This window comes from Lolium rigidum, chromosome 7 (assembly GCF_022539505.1).
Source record: "Lolium rigidum isolate FL_2022 chromosome 7, APGP_CSIRO_Lrig_0.1, whole genome shotgun sequence".
In the NCBI taxonomy this organism is placed as follows: Eukaryota; Viridiplantae; Streptophyta; class Magnoliopsida; order Poales; family Poaceae; genus Lolium; species Lolium rigidum.
The window spans coordinates 357,273,952-357,289,870 of NC_061514.1; the positions used below are offsets into that span (position 1 = coordinate 357,273,952).

Genomic DNA, 15,919 nt, shown 5'->3' on the forward strand with positions numbered 1-15,919 from the left:
ATAAAGTGTGTATAAAACATGTGAGTATCATCATAAAAGTAGCATGGAACATAAAAAGTTATAGATACGTTTGAGACGTATCAGGCTGATGCGGAGCACAAGATTTAAAGGGGGAAATCAGCCTGTGCTCTTCGTATGCCCTCCACCAGTTTCTTGTGCAGATGTTTCTCGTGAAAATTATGAAGATTTAATAGAGAGCGCCCGTCGATGTGAATGGGAGGACGAAGCATCAATAAAGTTTGGTGGTTGCTTATGAGAATTGAGGGGAAATAATGACGGTCCCACGTCGGTAAACCCACGTATGGGCCCACGTCGGTAAACCCACGCATGGAGAATTTTTTCTTGCCGGAATGAGTGAGGCTAGTCATAATGGGGAGTAACATATAGTAGTGTCATATGCATGACAGTACTCTATGTTACTACATTCATAATGCATAGTAACTTAGATGTAGTATCATGCATGAGTGTATTAATTAGCTTGTAGACTCATTCTATCTTGAAAAATGTGATGTTATGGTAACATAGTTAGTTACCACAATCATCTCTTTCTTTATTTAATATCATGCCATGTCATCAATTTGCCTAGTTGGCAATGCATGTAGCTCTATGTTACTAGCTTAGTTACTCCCACTATGAGTAGTCTGAGGGACGAAGCGAGGCACGACGCTACCGTCGGAAGATGCTACCGCGCGAGACAAAGGGGTGACGTGGCTTCGTGAGATGCTAGAAAAATTAGTTAGTGTGGGCTTCCTGTTTAACGATAGAAGATTTTCAAAATTATCCAATGGCTGGAATTACATGACGACCGATCCAAAAACCCACTTTAGATCAGGACTTTCCCAGATTATGTAATAAATAATTGCTCTTAAAATCCGGGTTATTACAGAAGTATCAAATATATGAATAATAAAAGAACGTACCCAGTGCTGAGAACTCCCGTACTGTACGGGGTCTGGGGAAGGTGTTAGTGGCAAGCCTTACCCTCACAAAGTGCAATGTAAGGAGACCGCGACTCGAACCTGGGACCCCTAAGTCACAGGCGGTGAGGCTCTACAGCTACACCAGGCCCGCCCTTCAAATATATGAATAAAACATCTTTATTATTATCTCTAGAACATATTTTTTTCTTCATTTCCCTACCAGGCTCAAAATCAGCACCATGTATTTTGGTTCTTATTCGCTTATATTGTTTTTTTGACAAAAAATATATTACTATCATAGAGATACCAATTACACACAGCCTCTACAACAACGCATTGCCCTAGCGGCATTACGGATGCATACAGCAAAAAAAAATACCAAAAAAAAAGTTCCGCTACAATGATCTAATCATTTAAAACACCAGCACTAACACTACCAAGACTAGTTGAATGCCCGTGCGTTGCTATGGTCCATCAATATTTTTCCCTATCCGCACATGTAGATTTGATGTACGATTAATTGGTACCTAGTATCGATTCAACTTTCTTAAAGTATACACAAGTATTCATCTCTTATTAACTATGATCTACTCTCTGACGCATTTCGTATCTCAATTTTCTCATACAATGCCATGATTGTATGTTGTGTAAAACTTTGTGATCTTTGAACAACTTTATATATTCCATAAAATTTTGGTGTGTAAAACTACTTGGACGCCGATATGAAAAATGATCTTTTGGTTCTTATAGATATAATCATATTGTTAATAGAACTGCGATAATTGTGTGACTGTTCAACTGAATTCGGTGATATTGCATTGTCCTGGTCTACCTGGCCTATCATGTTATTGAGATCATGAAGTGCATCACCATCTAGAAGGTCGAATGTCCCTTGCTTAGTTTCTGGAATTCATCGTAAAAGGCAACATAAATATTGACGATGAAGTACATGTGTGAAAACCTTAAGAACCAAGCTAGCACGTGTGAGCGCCATGTATATACATAGACAATTCAGATGCATGCCACAACTCAAAAAAAAATAGTGAGATATGTACCAATATGCAATGACAACGACATCAACATGTCGAATTTATGGTTGTAGTTCTTGAAAACCTCCTACGCCACGTAGTATTATAGTAACATCTCACATGCATGAACCAACATGTTTTGATCATATGAGACACAATGTGAAAGGGGTGATGGATAGTTCTGGATTGATGTATATATTACCTTTTCGGATGCACATGGAAAGACCGAACCACCAAAGTCAATAATCTTAAGTGGTGTGTCATCCTCGTCTCCTCTTCTCCTTGTTGATAAATATGAACTTAATTCTCATCTTTGAGGTCCTAGTCCATATGATGAACTCCAAATGGTAGGATTGTATGACGGCAGCAAAGAATCGGGCCAGCTCAATGGGAAGATTATGATTCATTTACATAAGAACTCTGTTTATGGAAATGATGGACGTGAGATCTGATACTATATGCAGCAACCTAAATAATATATCTTTTCCAATATTCAAAATAATGCAATTATGCAAAGGGTAAAAATCTACAGTGGAGTACAATGAAATAAAGTCAATCATCAATCAATCAATTTAGTGAGTACCTCTCTAAGAAATACCAGGCCACAGTTCCAACTTATGACTGCCTAACTGACTGAGCATGATTGCCATGTCCATCCCTTGAGTCGTTGTCGCCATAGCAAATTCATAAGGACATTTCTTGGAGTACCCAATCTTGCAAGTCTTCTTCACTTTTGCCATGCATATTTTTAACTCCTCGCAGCATTTGATTCAAATCAGACCTAAATGAATTTACACAACAAAATAGAGCCATTGCATGTATTCAGCATGCAGTGATGCAGATCTTCAAATCTTCAGAAGAATTTCTATTTGTCATGGAACTGATGCAGATATCTGAAGCAAAAAATGTTGGGATGACACTAATTGATCTGTCTAGGAGTATCAAAGCACGCTCACCACCATCCAATCCTGTAAATTAATATCTTAAACCATTTACCATCGAGCAAGAGATGGAAGAAAACCTCACTTCATATAGGTATACTTGCGGCGAAATAGTTGTGCAATTACCAAATTGACAAAGCATAGCAGAAATCGTGTGGATTTTCATATTTACATTTCCACCATAATTTTACATTTCCACCATAATCGTGTGGATGCCATTTTAAAGGGGTCAATATATAAATACCTTTGTTGTCAACGCTAGTCGTGGTTGCAGCAGCGTGCGTATAGGGATCCTCCTCCTCCTCGCATCCGCTCCACTCGCGGGGAAGACCGTCCGAGGCGACGCGAGAGCTCAGGCGGCCAGTTGTCCTTCGCAGGGTCTTCGGCGGCCGGTAGGGTGCTCTGAGGCAGGATTCATAATGGTGGCGTGCTGGCAGTCCCCGATCTGGCCTGGCGGCAGTGGGAGTGCAGGGCGGTGGTAGCAACGGGGCTATAGGGCGGATTAATTAGCCCAGTAGATGTGCGTGTAATCTCCTATTTTTTTGGAGATCTGCGCGTAATCCCTGAACTGTTGGGTTTGCGTGATTCTATTTTCAATCTTGCCTTTTGAGTCTATGAAAGTTGTATCTCGGATGTTTTTAATGACCACCAATCTGCGAGCTAGAGTAAAGAACCGATGCATGCAAGATGGAAACCACCCAATATTTCTTTCCTTACGCGCCAGAGAAAGAAAAGGTTAAGATATTAACTATTAGACTTTTTTGAGAGCAAGACATTGTGGCAATCGTTCAATTTTTTTGGCATGTATTTTAATGCCCGCGCAGGAGTGAGATTTGTTTCCTAATTAGATCAGAAAAACCGGAGACCGTTAGATAAGATTGGACGGACACGATGCTTCCAATGACGACCATCAAACGCTTTGAGTGTCAAACGACCAACTCTAATTTAATAGTAAAGATTATTAGACTTTTTTGAGAGCAAGACATTGTGGCAATCGTTCAATTTTTTTTGGCATGTATTTTAATGCCCGCGCAGGCGTGAGATTTGTTTCCTAATTAGATTAGAAAAACCGGAAACCGTTAGATAAGATTGGACGGACACGATGCTTCCAATGACGACCATCAAACGTGTTGAGTGTCAAAGGACCAACTCCAATTTAATAGTAAAGATTATTAGACTTTTTTGAGAGCAAGACATTGTGGCAATCGTTCAATTTTTTTGGCATGTATTTTAATGCCCGCGCAGGCGTGAGATTTGTTTCCTAATTAGATTAGAAAAACCGAAGACCGTTAGATAAGATTGGATGGACACGATGCTTCCAATGACGACCATCAAACGCGTTGAGTGTCAAACGACCAACTCCAATTTAATAGTAAAGACTCGCTTATATTTATGTAGACTCGCCCTAATGACAACGATGACTCAGATTCTTTATTGCCAAATTCCACCGCTTGGGGAAGTCAATTTATTGTAGGGTGGGTGCCAACCTGAGTCGCACGACACATCAGCTGAAATAGCCGGCGCAAGAGCAATTAACAGAAGTCGGCAGGTCAGACCCAGGCCTAGGCGGTCTGGTTTTGAGCAAAGGGTTCTGTTCGAAGAAGTTCGTCGGCCGGACCTCGAACCAGCCGCTCACCTTCGGCATGATTGGGAAGTCATCCTGGCACGGTATGTGGTGGATGCCCACCGTGTACCACAGCACGATGTCCTCGTTCCGTACCCCCCTGTTCCTCCCGCTCCACACGGCCAGGCCGTCGTCGCCGGTGCTCTGGTCGGCGTACAGCCCGGTCGCCCACTTCTCGTCCCTCTTGTACGGCGTCACCCACACCTGCTTCTTGCTATAGCTCGCTCGCCGCTGTGGGTAGTCGTCGTCGTCCAGCACCGATGCCGCCGTCGCGCCACCAACGGCGACACGGTACCCGACCTCGTTGCCCATCCTGGTTTTCTTGTTCGGGTTGACGATCAGAAGGTCCGCCGCCGCCACGTTCACGTCCACCTGCGCATCTGCCTCGGTCTCGGCCACCTCCCGGCGCACAGTCCAGTAGCTTTTCCGTGGCGTGTTGGTGTTGGTGTTGCGCTTGGTGGTGATGACGTTCTTGACGAATGAGTTGTTGGTGCCGTCCACGTCGAGGTCCAGGTAGTAAGTGACGTAATGGTCATGGTAGACGCCAATGGTGTTCTCCGCGAGCAGCGTGCCGTGCGCGTCCTGCTTGATCTGGTCAGCGTGCGTGTAGTCCGTCCCTTTCACCTCTAAGAGACCTGTCATAGATACCTGCAAACCCAGCGTATCAAACCCACATTCTGCTGTTTTACTGGTATGATCTCTTGTGCACATTTACTGCTGTTCCTGTGATTGTCGATTTGATAAGCTTCGAATCCAAGAGATGAAATGATTCATGCATACCACGAATTTAATGGAGCCGCTTGGCTTGAATTCCCAGTCCAATATGTAGTCGTAGTTCCCGCTGGACACCACCATCCTCGCCACCAAGCTCGCGTCAGGCCGGGTCTCCGTGATCTGCATCAACCGACCAAAGCACATCATGCGCGTGGAGCGGAAATGCACAAATCGAGCAGGGCCGGGTGATTGATTGGTTACCAGTCGGTCGGCGAAGCCGGCCTCGGTGTGGCGCCATGCGATGTCGCCGGCATACCGCTCGAAGACACAGATCATGTTCTTGTTCTCGACGGGCTTGCCGTCCTGGCCGGCGTAGTAGCCGTCGAGGTAGGCGGCGTTGGCCGGGCAGTCGGCTCCAGGCTGGAGAGGGAAGGTCGTGACCCCCAGGCCGTACTCGCCGGCATCCATGAACGTGCGGTCGTACCACTCCTCTGCTGGGTCCATGTACGGCACGAAGATTTCTGACACAAACCCGCGGTAGAGCACCCGCCGCCGCGCGCCGGCCTCCGCGTCGTGGATTGAGGCTAGTGAGATGACTATGCCGGCGCGCATGTCAAAGCCCACATGAAACTCCCAGTTTGCCCACCTGTGGTATTTGCAAAGGGTGTTACTGAGAACTAATGTCCTTCTTATTCAGATAATGTTATTAAATCATCTGAAGCAACGCCTAACTCTTTTGTAGTCGCAACTTTGTTTGGAACTGAAAAAAATCTCAGTTTCAATTCTACTTGTAACTGAAAAAATCAGTTACAACCTAACTTGCAAGTCATAAACACGAATCACAATGCAATCAAACAGTGTACAACTTAACTGAGCATTAACTTAGTTCTCGGCAAACTAGCAAAGCCCACTTGCAAGTATGTGCATGCATTAAGCAAACAAAATTTTAATCATTAAGCTTCTTTGCAAAATATAGAATTAAAATGTTTTATCTTTTAAACCGTTAAACCATGATTACGATGATTTGCATTTACTGTATATGTTCTCCCTAGGAGATTTTCGGAACTTCAACAATATATACTCTCTAAATATACCAAATTTATAAAATTACAAACACTTATGCTAAAACTAACATGTCGTACTTGTTATAAAATAGCTTAGCGACTTATATGTTACTGCCTACCAATAAAAGAGCACGCAATAAATGTAGAAAAGCACATAAGTGAAACAAAGATTTGAAATCATTGCTAATATCTATCCTATGGACAAAAGGATTATGAATCGGGCCAACGTTTTGAGCTACTCCCCGCTCCTGGTTTATCAGAATTGCATGTATCTCTAGGTTTATAATCTAACCAACCTAATGTGATGTATATATATATATATATAAGATAGTATATCATTAAAAATTTAGATGTTATTCTAATTTTATAATTTTTATGTTACATAGTTTACATTAAATTGGTTAAATTTTCAATCTAGCGATACACACAGGACCTATAAACTGGGACACATGGAGTACAAAACATTTTCATCTGTGAAATCAGATTGAATTGTATCGATGTCATCATTTTCCTTAGTGCATCTAGCATCATTATTTCTACACATGAGAGCGCGATTTTGCATAGTAATCAACCCATGCATGTACCCGGAAATTATTCTCTTGCACAAAGGCCCCATCCAAAGGTGGGACACCAAGCTTGAAAATAAATAAGTGACATGTGCCAAATATATTTCTCATAAAATTGATCTACCTAACCCTTGTCCCCTTTTTTCTCCCTGACTAACCAAACTAACACTTCATCCTCTCTTGAATTGTCACCGCGGTCCTTCGCCTTCTTGTTCCACATCGCCACCTAGTACCCTCCACTAACCTTGTACACATGAGAATCACTGACCCATTATATTTCTCTTCCCAAGATGTCGCGATATCTAGTATCAAATTGGAACACCATTGCCCCAATCACACGTTCTTTTGAGCACATAGGGCGTCTGTTAGCCTTCAATGGCGGTGAGTTTCACCGTTCTATATCATTGCCTTCGCCATCAAGGTTGGGTGAGTTCGTTGCCATCAAGGTTAGCAACTAACCAACCCTTTCCCTAGTGTACCCACCTCACACCACTACAACACACACCCTCCCCCTGCTATACCACCGAGTGTTCGCTCCCTAAGAGCAAAAATGAACACATGTAATATACTATTTTCTTATTTATAATTCAGTAAAGGAAATGCTTCGTTTGAACCTGTTCATTAATGGCCTAATTTGAACGAACATGTTTTTATATGAACATGAGAGCACACATCTTCTCTACTTTCTCACTTGGATCTATGTCATGCTCATCTCTCTACGGGATTTCATCAACCTCAAGCTCTTAGGATGAGGATGACCAGGCTGGATATGGCATGGCCAAGCACTGCTGACCGACGCTTGCTTGTGAAACCCCTGTCAGTTGTCAAACACCAAGCAATTGCATAGTTTCTAATTGAATCCCCGAGAGTCCAAACTGACGGCGCTTAATAAAGCCGCAGGTGGTGATGCACATCACTAATGAATGCCTTAGTGCAAGGTCGGGTAACTTGGTCGGTTTTTTATGTTTCATACAAGGTTTGTACCCTTTTATAATACGTTTTAGAAAACCTAATTTGTCTGCCAAAACTGTCATCTTATAAAAAGAAATGGAGGTATTAGTTGTGACCTAGCCTTGCACTCCACTCCTATACGCTTACTTTTCTTCGTAGCATTGTGAAGAAGATATGGTTTGTTCTTTTTTATATGGATATGGAGGTGCCTATTTGTGAGCTGACTTAGAGCATCTCCACCGGCGCCCCCCAAATAGTCGCCGACAGAGGCGCCGGTACTTTCGTATGGGGGACACCAACACTGCATCCTCTATTTGGGGGAGCTGTTCCCACACCGCGGCGCTCCAAACCGGCAGCCCCGATAGATGATTTGAATTAAAATCACATATAAAAGCATAGAAAATTGAATAAAGAGAGGAAACATTCCACAAACTAATACATAGTTGGGAACTTGGTTTACACGAAGATATAATTTGGAACATGGTTTTCCACAAACTAATACATAGTTTGAACCATGGTTGACACAAATATAAAACATTGAAAAATAACGAAACCTAACTAGTGTTGGCATCGCAGGTTTCATGTGTTCGCTGCCAAGAAAGAACACTCTCAGGCACTCCCAGTCACCCAAACTGGAAAATCCAGCTGCTGACGGTGCCCCTGTTGGTTCTTTCGAGGAAGAACATCCAAAAACATGCGTGCCTATTTTCGCTGCGAAGAAACAACACTCAGTCGTTGTCCTCCTTGGCGATGTCGCCGTGGTAGTGCCAGCGGCAGCGCGTCTCGTCGAACACCTTGACGCTCATGTCCCCCTCGCCAAGGTAGGAGAACATGAGCACGAAGCCGGCTTCGAGGCGGTGGTAGCGCACGAACTTCTCCCAGCCGATGAGGAGGTATATCCTGCCGCGTGCATCGTAGATCACGTCCATAATCCACCAGAAGCAGCCGCAAGAGGCATCCTGCAGATGCAGCGAGCCCGGCTCATCGCCGGCGACGAAATCGGCAAACGTGTTCGGCAGCCTCTGGATGCCGTGTGGGTCGCCCATGAGGACGACGACGAACTCGAACAATACTCGCTGCTCCTCCTCCTACAGGTCCGACGATGAAGATGACAGCATCGCAGGCGATGGTGAGCGTGCAGCTCTGCCGCGGCCGCGGCCACGACCACGGCCTCGACCAGACATGGCGTAGTCTCTTCAGATGGTGGCGGCTAGGGTTTGTGTGGGAGGGACGATGCGCGAGCGCCCTTTTTATAGGCCAGAGGGAGGCAGGGGAGCGGTGGCGCTCATTAACGCCAGCACGGAGAGCTAGGCGCGACGGGACGGTTCGTTGCGCGTCTGCGGAAACTGCATCGCCGATGCGCGCCAGTAACTCCCGTCGCGAGGTAGGCGACGGCTAGGTTAAAATTCAATGTGTCGCTGACGCGTGGGCCCCGCCACTCCCCGTTGGCGTCGACTTTTGGGATGTGTGGCTGACAGGCGGCTCCCACGCCCAAAATTTTCAGCCTCGCGAGGCGCCGGCGCGCCCGATTCACGCCCTTGGCCAAGGGGCCGGCACGGGGTTGCCGGCGTTTCTATTGGGCTCGAAAAATAGCCGGCGCCATTTGGGTCGCGCCGGTATGAGCCCATTTTCGCTCCCGGCCCGTAAATCGCTATCGGGACTGCTATAGAACGCGCCGGTGGAGATGCTCTTACAACTTGTTATTTCCAACTCAACAACCCTCAGCGTTGATTTCTACCAAAACAAAATTAATTCACATAATTTTACTTGTTGGTGCCAATTTTTCGTACTTTGAAAATTCTAATGCACTTGCGCTCTATCTCTCAACATTTGCGCGACTTAATCCTGTCAAATCCATGTGTCTATTTCCTGACCAAAGACACATCGCAAAATTGCTCTATGTGTAAATTCACCGTACGTGGCATCTCAGCAAAGGGTGGTCAAAAAAGATTTGACTGGTTTACCCGATTTCAGCTAGTTCATGAACTGGATGGGAAGTTATCTTTGTTTCGCCTTCTTTGGTCCCATCTCGACAAGGCATCAGCTATCTTGAATTATTTTATCGGATTTGCTAGTTCTCATATAGCTGAGAACTAAGTTCGTGCTTAGTTTAGTCTTACACCGTTTAATTGCATCATGATTTATGCCTATGAGTTGTTTTTCTTTTCTGTTGCATGTGGAGTTGCAACCAAGATTTTTTAGTGGGGATACACCTAATTTTTTTTCAAACGATTAGATTTGCCTCGTGATGGCTGCTAGTCATACAACTGAAATTTAATTGACATCATCTGATCGAGAACGAACTTAGTTCTCGGTCAACTGAGAAATAATCACACTATAGAGGGATGACTGTGTAGTGGGCGTTCAGAGAGTAGGTGGTCGGTGTGTTCAAGCGGAATGATGATTCGTGAAATGTAAGTACAAATTAACACGACGCATTTTTGGTTTGTTGGTAAACCAGTCATATCTTTTTGTGATTCAAAAGAAAGGGTGTATATGTATTAACAGTCCATGCAGTAAAACGGGGTAAGTGTTTTTACCTGACCAAGTGGCCGTCAATGTGGAAGCCCCTGCCCTCCGGCTGCAACGCCACGCCGGGAGCCGCCGTATAAACCTTGGCGGTCCGGTAGTCCGTCCCCTCGGCCTTGGGCACCGGGTAGACCACCCTGTCCTTGTACTCGACAATAGCCATCCGGTCGAGGTCCACCACTAGCGTCACGCCCTCGACCGGCCGCGCGTAGAAGTTGGGCGTCGCGCCAGCAACGAAACACACAAGCTTCACCACCCTTTTCTGCACCTTCCCATCCCACTCCGAGGGACCGGTGTCGCCGAACCACCCGACGGTGGAGACGGGGCAGAGGACGTCGTCCATGTCCAAGCCACGCCGGCGCATGGACTCCACGAACGGTGCGTGCCTGAACGGCAGCGCCTCCGCCGCGAACTGCTCTTCCGACGTGTGAATCGGAAACCCCGCACCGTGGTGGACGGAGTGCGAGAGAACGGTGGCCGCATTGGTGTCGGTGATGTCGACACGGAGCTCGTGCGACTGGCCGCCGGCACGGGTGATGACGAACGCGTGGCGCGGCAGGGCAGCGCGGGAAGAGGAAGAGCGTGCCTCGGCGTAGGATAGGACGTCCGTCTTGTCAGGCTCGTCCAGACCGACGTAGTGGAAGGTGAGCGGGCGGGCGCGGACGAGCGGTGAGGCGAGCACGGCCGTACGAACGGCGATGAGCTCTGCGGGAGAGAGGGGGTCGAGTGGGTGTGGATGAGTGGATGCTGCTGTAGTCAGGGTGGAGAGCACTGCCAAGATGAGAGGAAACATTGCGAGCAAGGAGCAGCAGGCAACAACAACTTGCCTCTCGTCGCGAGCTGAGGTCGAATTATGAAGTGACGAGACGGATTATATAGGCAACCTACCTAAGTGATGGGAAGGATCACGTTTGCACTTAGCTCCTCAAGGACTGGGAAATCACCACACGGTACACTACAGTACAGCTGTCCGATCAAGCCAGAGGCCCAGAGTACATAAGAATAAAAATAAAGCTCTTTTTTTCCTAAAAGAAGAATAAAGCTTATATGCTTGAAGCACCAAACAAATCTTATCCTAATTCGAATGCGGCAAAAGATGCTACAAAGGGAGCACATATTCCTGAAGTTAACTGCGCATAACCGATAAGAATAAAGCTATCAGATGCTTGTAACCGCCAAACGGGGCTCACTCCCTTGCCCTCCTTCAACAGAATCTATTTTTTTGAAGAAATGCATGGACCCCGGGTTATGTGAATCGTTTTTCATAATATTCCGCACAATCTCTTAGCTCTCTATTGAGGGCATCTCCAACGGAGCGACGGGGTAAACATACGATGAACGACCGTTTGCGTCCGTACGGTCAAAAAATGCGCCTACACCCTGCTCCAGCAGGGCGACGCATTATGACCGGGCCATCCGCGGAGACGCAAACGTGGCCCAAATATGCGGCACGTTTTCCTCTCCGCGGAGGCTGCGCGGTCGCGCCGAACACCCTCCTTTTCTTACCTGGTTCCGCACGTCAGTGACAGCGAAATCGACCGCGTGGATTTGCTTCATTTTCCTCTTCTTTGCTGCCCTAGTGCGACGTCCGGCCTCACCGCGCACGACCTGTTCGGTCAATTCCACCGGTAGGTTTCTTACTCATCTTTTGGGTGCTATTGTGGGCGACCATTGATCCACAGTTTCTACCCACGCAGATGGACATGTGGAAGATGTTGGACAAGTTATGCGCTGAGGTCATTGACTCCTCTTCCGACGAAGAGTCCAATCACACGACGCAGACCATGTGTAACATCCCAAATTTCAAATAAAGGAAGAAGAACAATTCCAAGTATCCAAAATTCAGAACCAACAAAAAACTTCTACTTTGCATATAGTACCCTGCATAGGACTTGTGCATTTTGAGTGATATGCCATGATGATTGTTACTTTGTGTATTTGATGAACTCCAAAACCCTAGAGTGATCAAGTGATCATCATAAATCAAATCCATCAAAAAGAGAAAGAAATCAAATTTTATAAAAACCCTAAGAACCCTAACATATGGTCTATGTCATTTTTGTAAATTTGATCCTAGACCCATTTGATCTTCACCAATAGTTGTAGGATGTTATTAAAGTGTAATTACAACTTTGAGAATCAAAGTTTTACCTTTAAAACCAAATTCAAATTTGAAAATATGATCACATGAGATAATGGTCATTTCTGACTTTTATAGTCTGGTCACCACTTTGAGCCTCTCTATTTCAAAATTTCTAAACTAAACAAATCCAACTCTTGGCATGTCATCCAAGTACACAACAAGGTGAACAACTTTTGTAAAGATCATCTTACCAAAATCTTTCTGGATCAAGAGATAGGAGCAAGCAAAGATGAGACTTTGAAACAGATTCAACAATCTCCATTTTCAAAATGTGATCAAATCCTGCCCAAACACTTGACCACTCACATTGACCCTAGCCATGCACCACGGGACCTACCCTACACCAAGCCCATGCCAAGGAAGCCCCATGGACACGGCCAGACCATGGCGTGGCCATGGCCATGCCGGTCCACGTTCGCACCTCGACATGCCTCCCCTCTCTTCTCTCCACGGCAGCCCTCACCACCATGTCCAGTAGCTAGCCCTTGATCTCCTGGATTCACCCGTACGCGCCGTTGATCGCGAGGACGACGACAAGACCCGGACGACGCGCGCCCAGGTACGCCCAGGTACGCCGCGAGCGGCATGGGCGACGTCACTGGCGCACGGACGCGCGCGACACGGCCACGCGGCGCTCGCCAAATCTCGCCGTACCCCGACCATATCCGCGCACCCTGGTACCCTCCTCGCCACGCGGAGCTCGCCGGACACGCTCGCGTCATGCCTTGGCGACCACGGCCGCCGGAGAGGACGAACGCGCCCGCCACGGCCGCGACAGTACACACGCCCGCCCGACCACCGTACGCCACCATTTACCGCGCCGCTGATGCTTCGAGGACCATGGTGACGTCGTGAACACGACCCCGTCGTCGCCTAGCCCTCTAGCTCACCGGAGCGGCCGCGCCCTTGTCGACTTGCCACGGCACCCACGGCACCCTCACGCGCCTATAAAAGGAGGCCTCCCCTCGACGATCCAAGCACACCACCATGACCACCTCTCACCACCGCTTCTCCTAGCACCGTTAGCCACCTCAATCGTCGCCGGAGCAAGCTCAATCGGAAGATCGGAGCCGCGGAAGCTCTGCAGCAATCGCCGTCGATCCAGACCTCCCCGAGCGACGCCACTGCTACGGGCTGCTTCGCCGTCGTCCACAACGTCCCCAAGCACACTGACCAACCCTAGCTGGAGCCACGGTGAGCCTCCGACCCCCTACCGCCGCCGTGCCAGAGCTCCTCTCTCGCCGTCGACGACGATGAACGTGCGCCGTTAGATCCTGTTCTAATCCAACGCGCCTCATTGATCCATACCGCTTCGGGCGTTATGAGTCACTGACGGGTGGAGCCCCTTGTCAGGCAGCCCGCGCGTGCGTGGATGCGTGGTGGGCTGGCCTTGGGCCGTTTTAAACGTTTAGGCCCAGTTCGTTTTCCCGCCGGCCTTTTAAATTCAAATCTCGTTTAATAATTTTAGTTTGAATTCAATACTGAACCCAACTTTGAAAATACATAGAATCTGTTTGGCTTGGCCAAATTTAACAAATTTTATATCTTTGGAAAGCTAGTAAAAAGTTCTACAATTTGCCACTGGTCTCACTTCGAGATTCATTGTAGAAATAAAATGATAAAAAGAAGAAGGCAGGGACTTTTTCTTATTCAAATAATTCTTAAAAATCAACCAAAATAGATATTAAGTTAATTCCAACTCCTATAGCTCACATTTGACTTACACTAATTGTTTCTGCAAGAAAATGGTGTGGTCACTTTGCATGATCATGCCCTAGTTTAATTAATGGACAATATAGCTAGTTTAGTTAAGTGATATTGTCCAAAACTATTATGTAAATCTTATGAAGTATTTTACTTCATTTAAATCTTTGTCTCAAATGAATTCATGTGATGTTTGCACCCCTGGTCCCAAACTCTCCTATATGAACATTTGGAGATTTAAATCATTTGTAGAATTTTTAAATGGTATGAGGTGGTCTACCTCATTTAAATCATTTTCTCAAATAATGATGATGAATGTTTGACTTAGGTCAATGTAAATTCATGTATGATTATTTGAGAAATTAAATCTTAAGAAGATTTCAATGAGAGGAAATTATTCCTCAAGAACCATATGGAATATTTTTCTCACATATGAATGAGGGGAAATTATTTTCCTCAAGTCACCTAACCAATGCACCTACTTATTTTATGTGTGTGCTTAGTATAGTTTGTGTGACGTAATGATGTGCTAGTATAGCTTTTGAGCTTGTTTAGTGATTATACTTCGTATTCAAATTTAGACGCTAGCACCAGAGATTACCAAGAGGAAGAAGGATTCTATCCAGAAGAAGAAGGGGAAAACCTAGAGAACTACCAAGGCAAGCTAATACTCTTGCAAAGTGCAAAGCCCTCCTTGGGCAAGGCACCATGACTCTTACCTTTCTTCATACAAGCCTATCTTATATTTACACCATACAAGTCTTACTTGTTGTGTTTTCAAAGATTGAATTCAATTGGTATAGGTGAATCAAATTACTAGAGTAGCAAAGTTAGTCTTATAGATAGCAAAGCAATGTAGCACCCCTCATGATTAGTGCTAGTGCTAAAGTACTAAAATTTGACTACTTTAGATGGGAACATATGACTTGTTGAATTTTGAAACCTTGGAATGATGAAACATTCCATTGAATGATTTGAGGTTGTTTATGAACAAGAGAAGATGGTGATTTTTGATGAAAACCTGATATTGGTTTGAATGCGATACCTTTCCAATTTTTGAGTACCCCCACAATACCTGATTATGGGTAGGGCTTAACTGGAAGTTTATAGATCTTAGTATGGGTTCCCTCTGAACACACATCATAGGGGTTATGCCGAGGCTGCCTCCGTTGTTGAGAAATGATGTGAATTGAGGTGAAATTGTACGGCCAAGCCCTGTGCAGTTCCCAGGTTAACAGTTGGTTTTCACTGGGAGGCCAAGCTCATGGGGAGAGGTGCTCATACTAGGATGTGTAAGTGAAAGGTTATGGTTGATGATCCGCGTACTCGTGTTACGGTGACTCGGAGTTATTCCGACGGATGAAATCAAATGTTGTGGCACAAGTGTGCAACCTCTGCAGAGTGTAAACCTATTCGAATAGCCGTGTCCACGGTTACGGACGGTTGGAAGGGCCATACAGTTTCCGGTGTCAGACTTTTGAAAACCTTAGTAAATGTGAATGGTGACTTGGTGACTTGTTTGGGAATTATACTAAGGTTGTGGGGATGACACTAATGTCCCCACTTAAGTTAGTTAGCACATGATCCAAGCTTGTGAACTAAAATTTGGCTTATGCAAGTTAAACTAGAGCTTAGTACCTTTAGTTGGCATTGTTACATTAGTATTAGTTTGCAAGTACTTGAAGTACTTACGGCTTTGTCCCTGGCTATTCAAATGGCCGAGTACGATGATGAA

At 45.8% G+C, this 15,919-nt stretch overlaps 1 protein-coding gene across 2 annotated transcripts; it reads right to left on the reverse strand.

Annotated features, from left to right (window-relative positions):
* Positions 1–571: 571 nt before the first annotated feature.
* On the reverse strand, positions 572–11,190 carry LOC124677054 (primary amine oxidase 2-like). Of its 2 annotated transcripts, XM_047213052.1 has the most exons (5): positions 10,349–11,190; positions 5,489–5,873; positions 5,294–5,407; positions 4,362–5,161; positions 572–622 (listed from the first exon to the last, which is right to left on the reverse strand). In XM_047213052.1, the coding sequence occupies exons 1-4, from the start codon at positions 11,128–11,130 to the stop codon at positions 4,394–4,396; spliced, it is 2,049 nt and encodes a 682-aa protein (XP_047069008.1). In that variant the 5' UTR covers positions 11,131–11,190; the 3' UTR covers positions 572–622; positions 4,362–4,393. The 2 variants fall into 2 exon arrangements, with proteins under 2 accessions (XP_047069008.1, XP_047069007.1); XM_047213051.1 differs by lacking the exon at positions 572–622 and having other exon boundaries at positions 4,299–5,161.
* Positions 11,191–15,919: the final 4,729 nt, after the last annotated feature.

Bases quoted from the DNA above. Each gene is read 5' to 3' on its own strand.
- LOC124677054 (XM_047213052.1), bottom strand. From the start codon at position 11,130: ATGTTTCCTCTCATCTTGGCAGTGCTCTCCACCCTGACTACAGCAGCA. The intron at 5,408-5,488 runs GTAACCAATCAA...CGGTTGATGCAG, and splicing joins CCGGCTTCGCCGACCGACTG to ATCACGGAGACCCGGCCTGA. The intron at 5,162-5,293 runs GTATGCATGAAT...CTGGGTTTGCAG, and splicing joins GCGGCTCCATTAAATTCGTG to GTATCTATGACAGGTCTCTT.